Source organism: Trichechus manatus, unplaced genomic scaffold, assembly GCF_000243295.1.
Source record: "Trichechus manatus latirostris isolate Lorelei unplaced genomic scaffold, TriManLat1.0 scaffold00064, whole genome shotgun sequence".
NCBI lineage: Eukaryota > Metazoa > Chordata > Mammalia > Sirenia > Trichechidae > Trichechus > Trichechus manatus.
In genome coordinates, this window is record NW_004444000.1 from 13542357 (window position 1) to 13565080 (window position 22724).

General features: G+C 42.7%; 1 protein-coding gene across 2 annotated transcripts; it reads right to left on the reverse strand.

Moving 5' to 3' along the window:
• Positions 1 to 7737: 7737 nt before the first annotated feature.
• Positions 7738 to 22414, reverse strand: EI24 (EI24 autophagy associated transmembrane protein). 2 transcript variants are annotated; one of them, XM_023734085.1, is made up of 12 exons: positions 21160 to 22414; positions 19346 to 19437; positions 19141 to 19253; positions 15327 to 15472; positions 14163 to 14223; positions 12923 to 12989; positions 11712 to 11836; positions 11286 to 11405; positions 10710 to 10821; positions 10133 to 10244; positions 9133 to 9207; positions 7738 to 8203 (listed from the first exon to the last, which is right to left on the reverse strand). In XM_023734085.1, the coding sequence occupies exons 3-12, from the start codon at positions 19180 to 19182 to the stop codon at positions 8041 to 8043; spliced, it is 1023 nt and encodes a 340-aa protein (XP_023589853.1). In that variant the 5' UTR covers positions 19183 to 19253; positions 19346 to 19437; positions 21160 to 22414; the 3' UTR covers positions 7738 to 8040. The 2 variants fall into 2 exon arrangements, with proteins under 2 accessions (XP_023589853.1, XP_004379412.1); XM_004379355.3 differs by having other exon boundaries at positions 19141 to 19437.
• Positions 22415 to 22724: the final 310 nt, after the last annotated feature.

Below are 22724 nucleotides of genomic sequence, written 5' to 3' on the forward strand. Positions count from 1 at the left end.
AACATTAAACACTACGCTCATCAAAAGACTTCACTGAAAGAGTAAAAAGAATCTACAGACTGGGAGAAAGTTTTTGGCTGTGACAAATTTGACAAAGTTCTAATCTCTAAAATCTACAGGAAAATCCAACACCTCTATAACAAAAAGACAAATAATCCAATTGAAAAATGGGGCAAGGACAAGAGACAGAAAGGGCCACATAAACCAGAGACTTCATCAGTCTTAGACCAGAAGAACTAGATGGTGCCTGGCTACCACCAATGACTGCCCTGACAGAGAACACAACAGAGAGTCCCTGATAGAGCAGGAGAAAAGTGGGGTGCAGAACTCAGATTCTAGTAAAAAGACCAGACTTAATGGTCTGAGACTGGAGGAACCCTGAAAAGCACGGCCCCCAGACTCTCTGTCAGCGCGGAACTAAAACCATTCCTGAGGCCAACTCTTCAGACAAAGATTGGACCGGACTGTGGGACATAAAATGATACTCGTTACGAGTGTGCTTCTTAGCTCAAGTAGATACATAAGACTAAATGGGCAGCTCCTGTCCGGAGGTGAGATGAGAAGGCAGAGAGGGTCAGGAGCTGGTTGAATGGACATGGGAATTCAGGTGTGGAAAGGAGGAATGTGCTGTCACAGTGCAGGGAGAGCAATAAGGGTCACATAACAATGTATGTATAAATTTTTGTGTAAGAGACTAACTTGAAATATAAACTTTCACTTAAACTACAATAAACAAACAAAAGAATAAAAAAAAAAATGGGGCAAGGATATGAACAGATACTTCACCAAAGAAGACATTCAAGCAGCTAACAGATACATGAGGAAATGCTCAAGATCATCAGTCATTAGAGAAATGCAAATCAAAACTACAATGAGATATCATCTCACCTAGACATTACTGGCACAAATCAAAAAAACAGAAAATAACAAATGCTGGAGAGGCTACGGGAAGACTGGGACTCTTATGCACCTCTGGTGGGAATGTAAAATGGTACAACTGTTTTGAAAAACAATATGGTGCTTCCTTAAAAAGCTAGAAATAGAAATACCATATGATCCAGCAATCCCACTCCTAGGAATATATCCTAGAGAAATAAGAGCCGTCACACGAATAGACATACGCACACCCATGTTCACTGCAGCATTATTCACAATAGAAAAAGACGTTAACAACCTAGGTGCCTATCAACAGATGAATGGATAAGTAAACTATGGTACGTACACACAATGTAATACTATGCAACGATAAAGAACAATGATGAATCTGCAAAGCATCTCACAACATGGATGAACCTGGAGGGCATTATGCTGAGTGAAATAACTCAATCACAAAAGGACAAATATTATATAAGACCACTACTATAAAAACTCATGAAAAGGTTTACACACAAAAAGAAAACAATCTTTGATGGTTATGAGGGAGCAGAGGGATGGGAAGGGAAAAACAGTAACTAGACAATAGATAAGTTGTAACTTTGGTGAAGGGTAAGACAGTACACAATACTGGGGGGCCAGAACAATTTGTCCAAGCAAGGTCATGAAAGCTCCATAGACACATCCAAATTCCCTGAGGGACCAAATTACTGGGCTGAGGGCTGTGGGGACCATAGTCTTGGTGAATATCTAGCTCAATTGGCATAACATAGTTTTTAAAGAAAATGTTCTACATTTTACTTCGGTGAGTAGCATCTGGGGTCTTAAAAGATTGTGAGTGGCCATCTAAGATACTCCACTGCTCTCACCCCTTCTGGAGCAAGGGAGAATGAAGAAAACCAAAGACACAAGGGAAAGATTAGTCCAAATGACTAATGGACCACAGCCTCTGCCAGATTGAGTCCAGCACAAATAGATGGTGCCCAGCTACCATCGCCGACTGCTCTGACAGGGATCACAATAGAGGGTCCCGGACAGAGCTAGCAAAAAATGTAGAACAGAATTCTAACTCACAAAAAAAAAAAAAGAAAAAAAAAAGACCAGACTTGCAGGTCTGACAAAGACTGGAGAAACCCCAAGTGTATGGCCCCTGGACACCCTTTTAGCTGAGTAATGAAGTTACTCCTGAGGTTCACCCTTCAGCTAAAGATTAGACAGACCCATAAAACAAAACAGGACTAAACGGGCACACCAGCCCAGGGGCAGGGACGAGAAGACATGAGGGGACAGGAAAGTTGGTAATGCGGAACCCAAGGTCAAGAAAGCGAGAATGTTGACTTGTCATAGGGTTGGCAACCAGTGTCACCAAACAATATGTGTATTGTTTAATGAGAAACTAGTTTGCTCTGTAAACCTTCATCTAAAGTACAATAAAAAAAATTTAATGGTATAAATAAATAAATAAAGACAGCAAGGCACTGGCTCACAGGCTGCAGAGGCTGACAAATCCCAAGGTTGGCAGGAAAGCTGCTAGCTCAGGTCCCAAGAACTGGAGGTCAGATGAACAGAAGCCAGCTGCAGGATCCAGAGCAAGAAAAAACCAGCAAGCTTTGCCAGGAAGTCCACATATATTGGATTCACGCCACACCCCCAAGGAAACTCCCTTTCAACTGATTTGTCTGCTCATTAGCAGATTTCATCATGGAGGTGATTACATTATATTAGATCTCCTTATAGAGGTGATTATATCATTATGTAGCTGCCAAACTGTAAAACAACTGCCAAACCACAGAGAATTTTGGCCCAGCCAAGTTGACACCCAACCTTAACCATCACAAGTACGGTGCTCTTTTAAAAAATTATATGAGACCAAATGGGCAACAGTTACTGTGTAGCATAGGTTAGAAGGTTGGGGAGCAGTGAGACTAAGTGAATGGGAATGGAACAACTAGAATGGAAATAATGAGAGTGTTGATACAAAGTGAAGAATGTAACCAATGTCACTGGACTTTATGTGCAGAAATTGTTGAATGGGAACCTGTTTTGCTGGGTATACTTGCACCAAAAATACAACAAAAGTTTTAAAAAATCTAAACCTGTTTTTAGGATAACTCTTTAATACTAGTTGGTAGCTAAAGGCTTGTATATAAGCAAAATGTTACTTCCAGGAAAACAAAAGCATAGGGAAATTTTTTACTTATTATAAACCTAAAGAGATTAGGCATGAATTTAGCGGATCAGTTAGTCCTCCTTCCTACTGATCGTAAATTTTAACTTGATTCAGAACGTATAATTTTTACTATTTTGTTAGTTGCTTTAAAATAATGCTATTTTTTAGCTTCCTTTGTAGGACTCATGACTCTCTTATACAGCTTTTGATCTTTCCTGGAGTATGTACTTTCCTTTATATCATAAATCAAAAGAAACATGTCTTCATCTCATCCGGAATGGTATGTTATCTTCTTGAAGATACTCTGCTGAGTCTGACTTTCCAGGCGTACTGCAAAGCTGTATTACTATGATTTCTTCTTAATCTACTCTTGATTCCACTGTTACATGTTGTTAGGTTGGAATTTTGTTTTAAATTAGATGTCTGCCTCTTTCTTGGGTTTTTCACTTTCATTTTTCAATATTTTCAGAAAAGCTGAACAGGAAGTAAACAGTGCCTATGCATGACTGAAAGTGTCTTCATTTTTCCTTGATAAATGCTGCTGTTGTTGTTAGGTGCTGTGGAGTCAGTTCCAACTCATAGCGACCCCATGTACAACAGAACAAACACTGCCTGGTCCTGCGCCATCCACACAATCATTATCCTTGAGCCCACTGTTGCAGCCACCGTGTCAGTCCAATCCATCTCATTGGGAGCCTTCCTCTTTTTCCCTGACCTTTCACTTTACCAAGCATGATGTCCTTCTCCAGGGACTGACCCCTCCTGATAACATGTCCCAAGTATGTGAGACGAAGTCTCGCCATCCTTGCTTCCAGGGGCATTCCGGTTGTACTTCTTCCAAGACTGATTTGTTTGTTCTTTTGGCAGTCCATGGTATATTCAATGTTCTTTGCCACCATCACAACTCAAAGGCGTCAGTTCTTCTTTGGTCTTCCTTATTCCTTGTCCAGCTTTCACATGCATATGAGGCAATTGAAAACACCATGGCTTGGGTCAAGTACACCTTACTCTTTAAGGTTACATCATTGCTTTTCAACACTTTAAAGAGGTCTTTTGCAGCAGATTTGCCCAGTGCAATGCATCTTTTGATTTCTTGACTGCTGCTTCCATGGGTGGTGACTGTGGATCCAAGTGAAGTGAACTCCTTGAGAACTTCAACCTTTTCTCCGTTTATCATGATGTTGCTTATTGTGATGATTTTTATGTTGAGGTGTAATCCATCCTGAAGGCTGTGGTCTTTGATCTTCATCAGTAAGCGCTTCAAGTCCTCTTCACTTTCAGCAAGCAAGGTTGTGTCATCTGCATACCACAGGTTAATAGTCTTCCTCCAATCCTGCTGCCCCATTCTTCTTCCTATAGTCCAGTTTATCGGATTATTTGCTCAGCATACAGATTGAATAAGTATGGTGAAAAGATATAATCACACCTTTCCTGACTTTAAACCACGCAGTATCCCCTTGTTCTGTTTGAACGACTGCCTCTTGATTTATGTACAGGTTCCTTATGACCACAATTAAGTGTTCTGGAATTCCCATTTTTCACAGTGTTATCCATAATTTGCTATGATTCACACAAATGCCTTGCATAGTCAATAAAACACAGGTAAACACCTTTCTGGTATTCTCTGCTTTCAGCCAGGATCATTTGACATCAGCTATGATATCCCTGGTTCCATGTCCTCTTCTGAATCTGGCTTGAATTTCCAGCAGTTCCCCTTGATGTACTGCTGCAGCCGCTTTTGATTAATAGTTTAATTTAGAATTATAGGAACAAAGTTGAACTCACCCGTCCATATATATGACACCTAAACACAACTTTCAACCTTTACAATTTTATCTTCTATCATCCAGTTGCTCATGAGAAGTGTAATGCCAATCTTCACATTCCTTTGAAGATAGCCAGTTTTCTAATAATTTAGTTTTTTAATATTGTTATTAATCCTTAAGAGTTCTCATGTTTTTTTCGTTTTTTCCACTTTACACTTGGTAGGTCCTTCCTATCTGAAAACTCCCAATTTTCATAACCAGCCAAGGAAATTTTCTGATTTTATCGGTCTGTTTTTCTGCTCTCATTTTCTCCAACTGTTATTAGACCAGTGTTGGATCTCCTGAATATAACGTCTATGATTCCTAACTTTCTCATCTTCCACATCTCCATCATTTTGCTCTATGCTCTGGACTTCCTCAATTTTATGTTGCGGTTCCCCAATTGAGCCTCCTCACTGTCACTTTTATGTCATCTCATTTTTTATTTCCACAATTGTTTACATTTTCAAGAACTTTCCTATTCTGTTCCTTATACACAACGATTTGTTCTTTATGGATGCAGTAGCTTCTCAAATTTCTCTGAAAAGGGTTAACAGACAAACAACACTTGTTACATGACTAAGTAGCCTCTTTTCCACTTAAACCTTTACTGCTTCTATGGACTGACTACTTTAGGTCACTCCGAAATAGTTCACTGATGTATGCCTTTCATTGTGATGACTGCCTAGGTTACCCTAAAGTGAAGTTGGCTTCCCTTGAGAATGTAAGTGTGGGTGGTATAGCACAGGATTAAGTTAATGGGGTCAGGGAGGAGGGGAAAAAGTCTGCTTAACAAACTAAATGTCCGTTCCAACTCACTACTGTTAACCCGTGCCAGAGCAGTCGCAACAAAATGAGAGGTAAACCCATGATTGGAGGAGCTGAATAAATGTACTCTTTTATAACTAGAAAATAAGTGGATGGAAAAATGAGTAGACAGTGAACAGACAACGCTAGTTACCCCGTTTTTGGGCCACTAACTTACAAACCTCTTAATCATTAAACCGTCCTCTGCTGGATTTGTTTCAGCTTGTCACAATGCCTCTTAAGAATGAAACTTAGCTAAGCACAGAGCAGTAACACACACCAGTACCTAAATCTACCCATTTAAAAGGTTCCAGCAGACTTAATGTATTCAGTTCTGAAGCATCTACTTTCCAATTCCTGGAGAGTTGCTATAATGAGTAACTCAGCCCTAAAGTGGATAGCGTACTGTTCTGAATCACGTATACCGGTCCGAGCCGTATCTATTCTTGAATACAGACTTTGTGAAGGTGATTCCTCAGATCCTACTGGTTACGTGATTAAAACTCAAGCTCTTTCTCATTTTCAGTGGTCTGGTCTCCCTGATTTTCAGTTCCTAATTATTAGTCACCCTTGAAGTTGGCATTTTATCTTACTGAATTTGGCAAAAACTGAGCCTAGTCTTCTTTGATCCCAATTTCCTAATCACTGCTCTTTGTGCACACACCCTAGTGAAAAGGCAGGAAAAGTTTACACTGTTTTTGTGTACGTATTGCATTCGACAGTGTTGCCCAATTTCTAGGACTGTAGATAGGCCTAATCTAGAATTTGTTCAACCCTGGTCTCTCAATTATACTTAAATTTTAAACATTTTCTATAGCCAGGCACTGTGCTGGGTTCAAAACTCACATACCTTCATCCACTCATCATCCCACCCCCTCCAAGTGCAAACTAGTTGGTACAGAGTTCAGCCAGCAAACGTGTTGCCACTGGAAAAAAACTAAGCTTAAATAAGGCAATCACTGCAAGTTACAAGCTGATGAAATATTAAGGTCTCCGCCAAACCACCCCAGAGCAACCTGGGAGTAGTTCTCTGCAATACTACTGTCAATGACCAAGGAAGTCACAGAGAATATAATTTTAAACTACATCTTTTATGACTTTTTGTGTACAAACTAGAAATGATTAATCCCAAGATTCCCACTATTTTAAAACCTCCTTCAGTCAACTGCATAAGCAACTATTTTTAATTCCTTATTTTGTCTTGTACCTAGTAAAGGCTTCTGTTAATCAAATACCTAATCTCTTTCCTTGCCTAATGAGAATCTAGAAGTATCTCTCCCCTTCCTGAATATACAGTACAGATGCCCATGAAGACTTTGAAACAAATATTAGTTCAATAATCCCAAGTTCTTTCAGAAGATATACATGACTATTTCTTCAAATTTCCTCAGGGAGTATTTTTCAGTACTAATCCCCCAAAATTATGCCCAAATTATCCAAGATAAAGTCTTATGTTCCATGAATACATTTCTCCAGGTCATGATTTGTAAATTCAACTGTTATACGCTTTGTGGGAAACCAGTTGACGTTTAATTGTGGTATTTTAAAACCGTACAATTGATGCCTCTTCCCTCCTCCCCCATACTTAGTCTCTTAAAATGACAGGAAAAAAGCCAACAAATCACAGGTTCAATGGGTTTAATAAATTCACCCCTTCAGTTCCTATTTGCAGCACCCAATATTCCTCTGAGACACCAGCCAGACCCGCAGTGGCCAGCAGTAACCTCAGACCTCCAGGGTTAGAAGTTCCGCTTCCCTAAACTTTCTGCGTTGCAGTGGTACTTGCTGGAGTACTTTATGTACCAGTGAAGAAAGCCTTTCCCCTTCAAGGGGAAGACAATCATTCCTCAAAACCCAACAGATACGGCTGTGGGGTCTTTCCTCCTGTCGCCATCTCTTCAGACTCATTTTTTGCAGTGGAACAAGAGAGACCCAAACGTAACCTGAGTTACAAAAAACAAGCCAGTGAGGGCTGTACAGGGAGTGACCAGGAGCACCTGGGGTGCTCCTCTACTGGCCACGTCCAATGTATGTGCTTCACAGAAAAACGACAAAAGTCACAAATCCACAAACTACAACAGCTAGGTTTACAAAATCCATTCATACAAGGGTGGAAGGCAGGGAGGGAAAGTGGGAGGGTAAATGGCACAGGGAGAGAAAGTATTCAAATCAGTCCAGGCACAAGGTCTGGCAAATGCTAGAAAAGAGCTACAGAAAAACCTGTGGTCCTTTCATACTCAAGGTGTTAAAAACCCACGTCCTGGTGTCAGGAAGATTCCGCCTAAGTGCGCCAGGGACAAAATTCCAATTCCTCAGAGAAAAGGGCATACGCAGAGGGCCCTTGGCAGAGGGGGTCCTGCCTTCCCTGGGCCGAGGAGGTGAAAGTCAGTGGCCTGCAGCAGCCTTCAGTTTGGCAGGAGATGGATGTGGTGAGGGAAACTTCTCGGCAGACGCTGAGCCACTCAGAGCAGACTGCAGGTAGACCGTCTTGTGGAAGAGTCTGTTGCTCAGGAAGACCACCAAGGAGAAGAGGCGCAACTGAAAAAGGCTAAGAGGCAAGAGATTCGGCTTATCAGCTCTCCGCTGGATAAAAATGACAAGTTATTTTACAACAACAAACTGAAACCCACACAGTGAAAAACAAGAGAACTGAGGTTTGATCACAGAAGTGCAGATATTCAGACACGTGCATGGAACAGGAAGCAACTAAAGGATGCACTGGGTCCTATCACTGCTGGGAATGTAAAGCAGTCACCAGTTTTGAAGCACTGGGGCTCTTTAGAGGATGTTCTATTTCAGAAGATTAATTCCGATTCAAGAAGTACGTTTCTACGGCTGATTCAGAGCACAAAGCTCAAGCAATGTCTGAAGATATCCCATGCTACATGTGGTTCAGTTCCAAGAGGGAGTCAGTTATGCCCACTAAGACACACACTGAGCGCTACTGGACAGCAAGAGCGTGCAAAAACCCAGGAACAGACCTGAGATTTCTAATACAAGTATCCTCACTGACTTAACCAAAATTCATCAAACATTATCACTCAACACACATAACTGAGCTTTTCTCTGAAGTGATTAAACTTTTGGAGTGCTACTGTGATTGCTAAACTCATTTTAAAAAACTGCATTTTACGATCATTATCAATAAACTCATATGGCTAGATGATACAGCCCATGACTTTTTTAAAAACTTGGCCATTCTTACAAAAATGAACCCAACTACATGTGTCCACAAGTGTTTCTTATAGTCAGTGTATTGTAGACTATGTAAAATAGAACCAATTTTTGGAAGATGTACACATATAAATGTGCATATATGCATAAGGAAAAGCTTGGAATATATCCCAGAAGTGTTTTAAACTGTATATTAAAGTTTTTCTGCAATGAAGCTATTAATTAAAAAAAAAAAAAAAAAAAAAAAAACTCGTTCACATAATTGCAGCATTACAGCCCCATTCATCACAGATTAATACTTACTATGCTTTGCCAGGGGTCTTTGCTTCATTGGCGCTGATAATGAATAAAGGAAAGAGGATGGAGAAGAGGCAGCCACTGTAAAAAGAAGAAATAATCAGTCACCTAATTATTCCTAACAGCTATGATTTTGGAGAAGATATGAAAAACTCATAACTCCTTCACCTCCAGCGCAAACATCATGGCTTGGTGAAACCTTAATGTAGCAATCATTCCTTTCAAAAACAACAAAGGTTTTTTTAAGCACTGGCTTTATTTAACATAGCTCCAGGAGACAATATAATAGAAAGAATATGGGTACAGAATCATGCAGACTTGACTTTCATGCCAACTGGCAAAAGTCTGTGAGAAAAATCCTATAGGCCTCCTGATGATCAAGTAAGAAGGCAGATGCCTAGCGTAGTAGCAAACACGTAGAAGGCACCGGTATGTGGGTCTTTTTTTTTTTTTTGTACTAAACCCGTTGCTGTAGAGTCAATTCTGATTCATGGCGACTCTAGAGGACAGAACAGAACTGGCCCATAAGGTTTCCAAGGAGCAGCTGGTGGATTCAAACTGCCGATCTTTTGGTTAGCAGCTGAGCTCTTAACCACTGTGCCACCAGGGCTTCTTACTTTGATTAAAAAACCCAAACTCAACGCCACTGAGACGATTCTGACTCATAATAACCCTACAGGATAGAAGAGAACTGCCCCATAAGGTTTCCAAGGAGCAGCTGGTGGATTCAAACTGCTGATCTTTTGGTTAGCAGCTGAGCTCTTAACCACTGTGCCACCAGGGCTTCTTACTTTGATTAAAAAACCCAAACTCATCGCTGTTGGGTCGATTATGACTCATAGTGATCCTACAGGACAGAGCAGAACTGCCCCATAGGGTTTCCAAGGAGTGGCTGGTGGATTCCAACTGCCGACCTTTCTTGGTTAGCAGGCAAGCTCTTTAACCACTGCGCCACCAGGGCCCCAAACTTTGACGAGTCCCCTTCAAATCTCTGTAGCCAAATTACCTGATGATGTATGAGGACTGCATGGCTGTGAGGAAAGCCAGGGGCAAACCAAACCCGAAGTAGTAAGGCCAGTTCCTTTCTATGTTCGACAGCCGCTGGTGCATTTCAACTCCTACAAGAAGGGAGGCAATACAGTCACACTGCATATGTCACTCCGGTCAAACGACCAGGTAGACAAACTACCAGAAGGCTGAGTTTTAGGTACAGATCTGCCACTTAGAAGACAGCTAGTGTATGACTTAGAATTGTGCAAATCTGATACAAAGTTTTTATTCAAAGTTCTGTTTACAATAATCACAACTTTACAGCTGGCAGGTAAACGAATTATGAATTACAACACCAGCATCCTTTTCAGGATTAGTTTTGAAAAAAGCAAGATATCAAATAAAAAAGCAGGATTAAATCCTCTGGCAACATGGAAGCTCCCTATTGGCAAGGGGGCAATTTCCTTCCAAAGATGGTCTGTCTGCCAAAGATCTAAGTACTCACCAGCTTAACAAGTCTGCTCAGCAGCAGCATTTCCAACTACGTCTCAAAGTTCTGAGTATTTTTATTTCTGTTAGAAAGATGAACTTGCCTTTATTGAACCAGCGATATTCAAAGCAGTAGAGTGAATACAGAAGGGACATATGCAGGAGACTGACCAGCTGACCAACAAGATGGATGGGAAAGAGACTCACGAACATCCCCTAAAAGAACAAATACGAACATCTTAACTCCAAAGCCTCAGAGACCGACATTGTCCACCTGCCTCTCTGAACCATCACTATCTGCCAACAAAGCCTCCCAGCTGCTTCTCAAGCTTCAGAACAGCAGAATGAACACTGTCCAGGGTGGCAGGGAAGAGCAGGTAAGTTCACGTTTCCTCCAGCTAAGATGTCTAAATTCTCTAATGCGTTTGTTCTGTGAACAGACGACTTTATGTTTTACCAAGTCAAACTGATCCTCCAGGATGACGTGCTGTGTTTATGCTATGACTTCGCGAACCTCCCCTTTCGCTCCATGTGTCTGGATAGCTGCACTTCCTTGATCAAATGTCAGTTCTCTTGTTTTTCATGTACAAATGCTAGTACAAATGCTACACCCTGTCCTTGGGGAGCGCCCTCTAGTGACACTCTATTACCTGCCCATGGGCCCAGCAGGCTGGTCTCACCTGGAGAAGGAAAAGAGCCTGAAGCAAAAGGTTGAAGAGCATATCGGCGATTATTTTGCTGACACTAGGGAACGGGTGAGGCTTCCTTCCTGATACTTCAAACGCCAGATCAGCTATATCCTGTAACAGAGAAAGCAGCCCACCAAAACGTGAGTTAAATGACCCCGGTAAATACCCCCAAAGGTAAGGCCACTAGAACTGCCACGTGAAAAAAAGCACCTAGAGATATGACAGTGAGATGCTCTAGTGGCCTGAGACAATCATTCTGTTCCACGAGAGCACAGAGATCACCCACTGGCTGCTTGCCCAAAAAAGGTCAAGGCTGAGCAATAAGCTGCCTATGTGGCTGCTGCCTTCACCACTGAACCTGCCACCTGTCAACCCACCATGCTGTCAGACCCAAACTCTACTCTGCCCTGGACCTACCTGGAACCAAATGGCATTGACCACTTTGCTGAGCACAAACAGGGGAAGCACCCAAAGAGCACTGAAAACTGACGTGAGGAAGAACTCCAGCCACGACCAAACATCTCCATGTAGTGATGGATCCCCTGGGGGAAAAAGATTAGTCCAACCAGAGAAACGGAAAACCAACCAAAAAAACCAAACCCAATCCAGTGCCGCCGAGTCGATTCCGACTCATAGTGACCCCACAGGACAGAGCAGAACTGCCCCAAAGGGTTTCCAAGGAGCAGCTGGTGGATTTGAACTGTTGACCTTCTGGTTAGCAAACAAGCTCTCAACCTCTGCGCGAACAAAAGACCCAATAAGGAACTCCTTTTTTGTGACTATTCCTTTTCACCACGCGTATTTCTGTTTCTTGCTGAAGCTTCACTATTCCTAGCTGATACAGTCTTATTCCTAGCTGTTGCTGTATGGAGGGAGCCTTGGTGGTGCAGTGGTTAAGTGCTTGGCTGCTAACCGAAAGGTCAGCAATTCGAACCTACCAGCCGCTCTGGAGAAAGATGTGGCAGGGTGCTTCCCTAAAAAGATTACAGTTTTGGAAACCCTATGGGGCAGTTCTACTCTGTCCTATAGTGTTGCTATGAGTTGGAATCAACTTGACAGCAACAGGTTTTCTTCGAGTTGTTGCTGGGTACTGCAGAGTCCATTTTCAACTCACCGCGACCACATGTGACAGAGTAGAACTGCTCCATAGGGTTTTCTAGGCTGTAATCTTTACAGAAGCAGATCATCAGGTCCTTCCTTCCATGGTGCTGCTGGTGGGCTCGAACTGCCAATCTTTCAGTTAGCAGCCACATACAACAAATTCTGGTCACAACTCCCATTTGGAGCAACTACAGACACATGCTGTCTACTGTGAAATAAGCCTGTTCATGTGACAGTGACTGTGATGTCGACACTAAGAGTACACCATTTCCAAGAAACCACTGGGGTTTAAATCCCAGTTCTGCCATGTACTAATGGTTTATTTTAACCTTGGTAACTAACTTCCATTTTCTCATCCATAAAGTGGATATGATAATAATACCCATTCTCGTAGGGTTGTTGAGAGCTTTGAGTTAAAAACAAGTTAAGAGGTTTGAGCTGAACACACAGGAAGTGTTTAATAAACTGAGGGAGACTGGAAACATCTCCCACCTCCATCCCTTGTGAACAGCAAGGGTACTACTTACCAATAATGTGTGCTGTCACTGACTGAAGGCCAGGAATAAACACTCGGTAAAACAAGAGGAGACTCAACTGAAGGAAAAGTAAAAAGGCAAACATCAAAACCACCTTTAAAACGAGAGTTTCAAGTTTCAGTGTAATTACCTTCCAGGTGGGGGTACCTTATATAAACTAGGGGGCCTGTCACTCTTTGAACCATCCCTATCTGCACCAAAACTGGATCCATTTCTACTTTGCGATACTCCTGCTGAGAGGTACAAACTTAACACTGCCTACAATATAGTGAAATTTTGTAGGGCATACAAGAATAACATTCTATGTCCCTCTTAGACAAGTAGATATAAGAGACCAAAGGGGCAGCTTCTGTCCGGAGGTGAGAGGGGAAGGCAGAGTTAGGAGCTGGCTGAATGTTCATGGGGAATCAGGGGCAGAGGGGAGGAGTGTGCTGTCACAGAATGGGGTGAGTGGTTGGGGTCTCCTAACAACGTATGTTAAAAAAGAAAAAAATTCTATATGGGAGACTAACTTGAAATGTAAACTTTATTTAATTACAACAATTAAAAAAAAAAAAAAGAATAACATTCTAAATATTCCACCAAAATACAGGCATATGCTAAGTATGCAGTGATGTTTTAAGTCTGAACTACTATCCGAAAACACAGCATCTGGAAAATTTGATTACAATGAGTTGAATTACATTAGTTCCAAGTCAAAGGAAATATTTAACCACTTGTTCTTCAAAAAACCCAAATTTCACCTAAGCCTGCATTGGTTACCAGTTCATTAACTTTTTGTGGTATAGGTTTCAATGGTAATTAATTCTAAAAGGCCACTAAGACAGACGCAGGGAGAACCTTGATCTTGTCCAGCCACATCTGTCCTTCCCCTATGACGTCCAAGGTTGTTCTTAGTCAAAACATCCAGACAACGATAATAGAGACTATTACCAGCAACAGCACTAAAACTTCTGAATGACTCACTTTTTAAAAACTGCAAGTATCTGTTCAGGACTACGCGACACGCATTCACATCCACACAAGCGTTCTCTCTTGGATGGGAATAAAAGGACTGTAAGCGCAGAGCACGCTAAGTTATATGCTTAAGTAAACGTCAGCAGGTGAAAGCTACTTGTCAGGATTTCAAGGAAAAACAACTGAAAATCTGTATCATATCGCAACCATCTGCAGATGCTTCTAAGACCACGGGCAATCACAAGGCACCTGGAATTTGAGGAGAAGAACTTACCCAGAATACTCCTCCATTCCAAGCGCAGCACTGGAAAATTCTACTAACAATACGGGGCTCACTGGAAAAGATCACACGTGCTTAGGTTAAAAGGCGTATAGGTTCTTTCCTTGCTGTTATTCAGTAGCTCTCCATTTTCTATCTTTTTTGGTACCTTTTTTTTTTTTTAATTTCAATTGTGGTGAAATATAATAAAACATTTGCTATTTAAGTCATTTTTAGGTTTACAATTCAGTGATTTTAATTATGTCCAAGGTGTCACCGTGCTGTGCAACTGTCACCACTTTTAGCTTCGGGACCATGTGACTGACTTCTCAGCACCGAATGCTGTCCCAATGTTCCCCTAATAGCAGTCAATGAGAAGTTGATAAGAACTATTTCTGAGGAACCAGCTTTTTTAAAAAATTATCTTCCGAAATCTGGGGTTGGACAAGATTAAAAAACAGAGTCTGAGGTTCTTCTAACAATAAATAAATCCAGAGGTATTCATCAATCCAATACATGTGGTTCTCTATTTACCATTCTGATTTGTTTTGTTAAAAATACGACATTTTGAGCAAAGATTATTGCCAGACCCTAAATTTAATTCAATGCAAAAAAAAAAAAAAATCATCCATGACATTTTTTCTGGAAGAAAGTATAAAAACCAAATAATAGGGTACTGATACTCCAAAAAGGAGCCCTGTTGGCGCAGTGGTTAAGAGCTACAGCTGCTAACCAAAAGGTCCGCAGTTCGAATCCACCAACCACTCCTTGGAAACTCTTTGGGGTAGTTCTACTCTGTCCTATAGGGTCACTGTTAGTTGGAATCGACTCAGCGGCAACGGGTTTGCTTTGGTTTGGATACGCCAAAAAGAAGTCCCGGTGGCACAGTGGTTAAAGCACTTGGCTGCCAAGTGAAAGGTCAGCGGTTCAAACCCACCAGCCGCTCCATAGAAGAAAGATGTGGCAGTCTGCTTCCATAAAGATTACAGCCTTGGAAACCCTACGGGCCAGTTCTACTCTGTCCTATATGGTTGCTGTGAGTCGGAATTAACTTGATGGCAACAGGTTTTTTTTTGTTTGTTTTTGATACTCCAAAAGCCTTAATTCTGTACTAAGAATTGGTCACTTCCTAAAGTACCCCTCCCTTGGACATCTCCTGACAGCACCTGCCCTCCTCACCTCTCCTGCTTCCGCTCTATACTCTGGGCTCTCCTCTGTGCCAGGACGCTGCTTGCCCTTCTTCGACGCTGTTCCTCCCTCTTTTGCTGTATTCGAGCATCCAGCTTTGAGATGGTACATATACCCCAGATGGAGTCCTTGATTCCCTATAGAGAAGGAGATGAAGATTAGGGATCAGAGAAGAATCTCCAAAGTTACCTGCAGTAAAGTGACAGAGTGGAAACCGTTGTACTTATTTTGTTGCAAGGCACAAGGGACCTTGGCTGTTTCATTTCGCTAATTTTTAAACTTTGAAATAACTTCCTACTTACAGAAGAATTTCAAGAATGGAGATCTGCCCCCCAAATACCCTTTATCTAGATTCACCAGTTTAATATTTTGCCACATTTATTATCATTCTCATACATATGCATGTATGTGTGTGTATATGTATAATATACACACACACACTTTATTTCTGAATCATTTGAGTAGGTTGCTACATCATCCCTTCCCCTTTAGTTCTTCAGTGTGTACTTCCTAATAACAAAGATATTCTTTTTCCACAACCATAGCAGTTACCAATCCACAAACTTTAATACTGTAACAAATACTTTAATCCACAGTCCATATATAGGAGTCCTGGTGGTGCAACGGTTAAGCACCCAACTACTAACCAAAGGGTTGGCAGTTCAAACCCACCCAGTGGGCCCATGGAAGAAACACCTGGCAATCTGCTTCCATAAAAATTATACCCAAGACAACCCTATGGGGCAGTTCTACTCTGTCTCACGGGGTTGCTATGAATCAGAATCGACCGGACAGTGCTCAACAACAACGGTCCCTATTCCAATTTCCCCAACTGTCCAATAATGCCCTCTGGCATTTATAAGAAACCTAGGGTTTAAATCCCATCCACTGTCAGTTCTCACCTGAACCAATCCTGAATAACACGGCTGCAGAACAGTGATTTTCCAATCCCTCAACACTTATCAGTAATATAAAGCCACTTGTTGTCCTTCCCTTTACTCTTTCAGTATTGATTAAATGCCTACTGTATGCTCTATATCCTAAACTCCACAGATGTACGCAAGGATAAATAAAATACTCTGGAAAGGACTAAGGCTGAACCAAGGATAGGGAGAGACACATACTGAAACATTCACGGTAAAATGGGAAAGCCTATGATAAGGGCAGTTCACTTAAGATGGAAGCCACATGGTCGTGTAGCTGGTGGAGAGTGTCCTTAAAAAGCGTTGTTGAGTCTACAAACACAGTGACAGGCACTGCCAACCATAATCACAGAGCTCCAAGAGTAGGAAGGTTTCTATTGCTGCCAGAAACACCAGAACTGCCTGTCACCCATTCCAAAGAAATGTATCCATCCATCCATCCATCCATCCATCCATCCAATCCATCCAATCCATCCAATCCAATCCATCCAATCCAACCAATCCATCCAATCCATCCAATCCATCCAATCCATCCATCCATCCATCCACCTACTCACCCCATATCCCGAGTATCTTCTATGAGCCAGACATTGGTCATGTTGAAATACTCAAGAAATTTACAACGTAACGGGAAAAGTACACAAGTAACCCCCCAAAAATTATACCATAGTTCAATAAGTACCGTAACAGATTTTTGTCCAAAGTAGGGTGGGGTAATCTCATGAAGAGACAGAAAAAGGCATTCTGGAGATGACGGCCGAGCTGGGTTAAAGGATGGCATTCTCACCTACTGTTATGGGCCAGAACCAACCTGAGAGACAGCCTCAGTGCAGAGCAACGGGCCAGCGTGTGCACCTCCTGCCACCAGGAGCACAGGCACAGCGTGCCCCCAACCTTTTGTCTGTCGCTGATTTTTAGTCTCGTTTTGTTTTTAACTTCTAAACCTTCCACAAATGGCTTTTCTTACACAGCAAACTCAAATATTTAAGATAGTTATGTTCACATATTTGAGGGCTAAGATGACACATCCCTCCCTTTGGAAAGAGTTTAGTAGGGCTGCAAATGTAACAGCATATTGTAGAACTGATGCAGGGCTGAAATTTATAGCATGAGAATGGCAAGTCAAGGAGGTAAGGATTCTGAAAGTACATCATATCACATAAAGCGTCTTTAACTTTTCTAAGATTCGCCTTCATGTCCCCCCCCTTTTACTCAAAGGTAGCAATGTTTTAAACCCTCATATTAAAGAACGTCTCCACCCCAGAACTGATTTCTCTCGTGCCCCTGGGGATATAGATAGAGGGACTACAACTAGGGTGTGAGACCTCAGACATCGACTGAGGTAATGAAATTCTGTGTGACTGGTAATATGGGTGACCCGGCCCTAGACAGTTCTTTATGAGCCATTTTCCTAAGGTATCCTCATCGTCCGCACCTGGTAGAACGGGGGAAAAAGGGTCTGGAGCCCACTAACCAGGGTTTCAATACTAAAGACACACTCACTAGACCGGTCTGCCAAGATTCTGCAAGATACAGGATAATTAGGATGAAAACTTCTACGGGAAGGATCCAGCAAACATGGTCATTCCAAAAATGCCTAAAGGAAACCTAAGTGCCCATCAACAAATGAATGGATAAACAAATTATGAACAGAGAATACACACAACGGAATGCTACGCAACGATAAAGAACAATGATGAATCCCCGAAACTTCTCACGACATGGGTGAATCTGGAAAGCATTATGCTGAGTGAAGTAAGTCAATCACAGAAGGACAAATATTGTATGAGACCACAATTATAAAAACCCAAGAAAAGGTTTACACACAGAAAAAAATAATCTTTGACGGTACGAGGGAGGGGAGGGGCGGAGAGGGGAAATCACTAAGTTGGTAGCAGACAAGTGATAGCTTTGGTGAAAGGAAAGACAACACAAAATATAGGGGAAGTCACCACAACCTGACCAAGGCAAAGCCATAGACGTTTCCTGGACACATCCAAACACTTGAGGGACTGAGTTACTAGGGCTGAGGGCTGAGGACCATGGTCTCGGGAGACATCTAGGTCAACTGGCATAACACAGTCCATAAAGAAAATGTTCCACATCCTACTTTGGTGAGTAGCGTCTGTGGTCTTAAAAGCTTGCGAGCGGTCATCTAAGGTACAGCTATTGGTCCCATCCAATCCAGAGCAAAGGATGATAAAGAAAACCAAAGCTATAAAGAAAATATTAGTCTAAAGGACTAACGGACCACCTGAACCACGAACCACAGCCTCCAAAGAACCAGATGGTGCCAGCTACCACTGACAGCTCTGATAAGGATCACAATAGAGGGTCCCGGTCAGAGCAGGAGAAAAATAAATGTACAACAAATTTCAAATTCATGCACGCACGCACGCGCGCACACACACACAACCAGACTTACTGGTCTGACAGAGACTGGAGAAACCCCTGAGACTATGGCCCTCAGATACCCTGCTAACTCAGAACTTAAGCCACTCCCAAAGTCCACCTTTCAGCTAAAGAGCAGACAGGCCTATAAAACAAACAATAACACACGTAAGGACCGTGCTTCGTAAGTTCAACCAAATATACAAGACCAAGTGGGCAAAGATGAGAAGGCAGGAAAGGATAGGAAAACTGGACGAATGGACATGGGGAACCAGGGTGGAAAGGGGGAGAATGCTGACACACTGCGGGGACTGCAACCAGTGTCTCACAACAATTTGCATATAAATTTTTGAATGAGAAACTAACTTGCGCTGTTCTTTCACCTAAAGTGCAGGAGCATGCACACATGCACACACGCCCAAAGGATTTCCCAGTCAGTTTCTTCAGCAAAAAGGTCAAGAGATGACGTGCTAGAAGCAAGACGTACTCACCCTGGCAAGGTCCTGGAGAAAGGTTTTGACACTGTCAGCCATCTCTTCACCACCCAAACTATCAACTACACAGAGGAGAGGGGAGTGCCTCAAAATCGCTCATCATGACGGGCCTGGAAACAGATGAACACAGTGAGATAAAAATATTTTACTTGAAGGTAAGTTACTTTATGCACATTTCTACACGATGACATTTTCCACATACCTGTAGCTCTAACAGCAGTGCTGAAGATTCTAGCACTTCAGTAGATACTGGCAGGGTGAACTGAGCGAGGATATACCTGTAGTTGTTTAAACCTGAAATTCCCAAGTTTTTAATCACTCACCCCTCTTGCACTTTTACACGGGGAAAATGTGTTCTTAGACTAGTTGTCTCCCCTCTGATCCTCAGATTTTCTTAACTACCCCTCCTATAAACTCCTAGTACTTTTGAGGATTTGGAGATGGGTTATAATTAAATTTCACTCTCCTCTTGAAGAGATATTTATGCTTGATTTATACCCAGAGCTTCGAATCAGTTCGGAATGTGGTTCAGTAATTGAGATGAAAACGAAGGCAACATACGCTTTGCATAGTGTCTTAGTTATCCAGTGCTGCTATAAGAGAAGTACCACAAGCGGGTGGCTTTAACAAACAGAAGTTTATTCTCTCACAGTTTAGGAGGCTAGAAGTCCTAATTCAGGGTGCCAGCTCCAGGGGAAGGCTCTTTTTCTCTCTGTCGACTTTAGGGGAAGGTCCTTGCTATCAGTCTTCCCCTGGTCTAGGAGCTTCTCAGCACAGGAACCCCACGCTCTGCTCCCAGTACTACTTTCTTGGTGGTATGAGGTCCCCTTGTTTCTCTGCTCACTTTTCTTTTTTTATCTCAAAAGAGACTGACTCAAGACACAACCGAATCCTGTAGGTTGAGTCCTGCCTCATTAACATAACTGCCTCTAATCCTGCCTCATTAACACCATAGAGATAGGATTTACAACACATAGGAAAATCACATCAGAATACAAAGCGGTGGACAATCACATAATACTAGAAATCATGGCCTAGCCAAGCTGACACACATTTTTGGGGGCCACAACTCAAACCACAACACATAGCAACTAAATCTATTGCCAGTAGCATTCTGACTCCAGTAGGAAACAAACAGCACAGCAGTGACCCACTCAAAGATGGTGGCCAACTGCCACCGTTTTGAATGTGTGTCATTCTCCACAGTCCTGCCAATAATCCAATCTCCCACATCAATCTCCTGAAATTGTTGGGATCCATGCGGGAGGTTGGATTATTGGCAGCACTGTGGAGAGCAATACACACCCAAAGCACAGAGGTTGGCCGCCATCTTTGAGCAACCATCTTGGAGCAGGAACCTGTTTCCTACAGGGGTCAAAATTCAACATGCTGCCCATGTTTATGTTGGCAATTACTGAACCATTCAGTTGGAAGCCCTGTTTATACCCTCAAAACTTGACCTAAAATACAAGGGCAAGATAAAAAGTTCTTACAAAACTTATGAAATATGCACTACAGTCACACACAGGGCCTTCCAGCACAAAGAAAACTTTAAGGCATGGCATGAAACTGCCTATCTACGACAATGCATCTCCAAATAGGCCTTCCTATGTTTTCTAATTTTAAATATATATAATTTTAATAAGCATGCAAGAAACAGTGGATTTTAAACTACACCAAAAAAAAAAGACTTTATGTGTGTACATATTCTTGAAAACACTGATATTTTCCCATTTTATTTCTTAGGTAAATGAGAAATCTATTTAAAAAAATTAAGAACTTGAGAGTTCATGTATATACATACTGTTAAAAGCCTAATGCTCTTATTTTTTAAGGTGAATGGAAAACCCATTTTCGGAAACATTTTAAGAGCTTAAGATGCTAAAATTCACAATCCCCACTAAACCAAGCAAGTGTGTTCTCAACTTAAGATAAAAGACCATGACGTAATAGGATAGAACTGCACAGGCAGGTTGTATAAACCTCAAACATCAAGGTACGGCCACACAAACTGACCTTTAACCACGAAATTACACCTCATTCACCCAGCTGGACTGATGCCACTCAGAACAGGAAGAGCAGCGAATATGGCAGCAGGAAGGCCACTTGGACAACACCATATGACCATCTACTCAGGTCAAATCCTACACAGACGCATTCACTTCAGGTAGAGAAGTTTCTAGGGCCAGAAACGTTTGTTAATATTTCCACTCTTCCCTTTTAAGATAGTTAAGAGTTTCAATCATGGGAGTGCAGCCATAGAGACAGTGTTCTCAGGGTTGTGGTGAGGGTAACTCAGTGCAGGCAGATAAGACATACAAGATACTAGTTTAGAAAGACTCTTAGGCGATTCACCTCTCAACCAGATACTGCCTCACCTATAAATTAAGGTATTAAAATTCTTCATAGATTTCCTGAGTATGAAGTGCAAAAACATGAAAATAAAAACTTAAATGCTATATAAATATAAGCCCACTAAAGAATGAACCAGCTTTCGAGTTTAAGGAAGGCAACTACTTAGTCTGGATCTCCCACAGGGCACTGACAAGGAGCCTGAGGTTCCGTCTATCCCAGCCCAAAGGAACAGCTGTTATCTGAATGAACCTTGGCCAGCTAACACCTGGTTTCCGCCAGGTACCAAATGGCAGGGTGCCTACTGACCAATGGTGGCCTCTGAAGCACAAGTCACTCCAATTTTATACTGCGATCCTAGCGTCCTTCCCACAGAGATATCTGGTGAACCATCTGTTTTGACAAAAAGCAGAGGCACAAGGAAAAGTAATTGGCCACTATCTGAGACCACACAGAATGAGCCATACAGGGGGAACTACACAACTCCGCGGGGAGGTACTAAGACGCATCCGGTTCACGTAATTTTACAGAAAGGCGCACTGGGTCCCAGAAGTTAAATGACTCGCCCAAGATCACCGTATGTGAAAGGCAGCCACAGCAAACTTGAGACCATGGTGTCCCAGCCCTGGGCCGGAATTCTTTTTACTCACACTTTGCAATGAGGACTGCTGCTTAACCCGAGCATCCCAAGGCCAAACACGCTCCTTTAAAACGATGAAGCACGCCTGGCCATTCAATTCCAGTCACAAAAGCTTATTAAGCATCTACTGAGGCACGGCTCTGCACTTCAGTTTCTAAATCCCGACACCCAATCCCAGAGAGCAGGAAGCCGACTCACTGCACTCCAGGTGCCGAAAGGTGAACCTCCTCACTTGGCACCGGACTCCCGGCACTGCCCAGCCCACAGGTCCGCTCGGCCCCGGGCTCCCTCGGCTCCGTCCCTCCCCCGCGGCTCCCAGGCCATTTCGGCTGCAAACTGAAGCCTCCGTCCCCCAGCCACGACGTGCTCCAGGGGTCGGCGCCGCCCAGGCTCAGCCCCGGTCACTCGGAGAGCCACCGACACCGCGTCGCACCTGCGCGGCGTCCAGGGGCCCTGCCTCCCGCGCCCTGCGGCCCCTTGCCGCCCGGGGTCGTCTCCCGCCGCCGCTGCCCGGAGCCTCAAAAGCCCCACTCGGGCCCTGCCTGCCCTCACACGCCCTGGTGGACCCCGCCGCCCAGGCCGGCTGCCC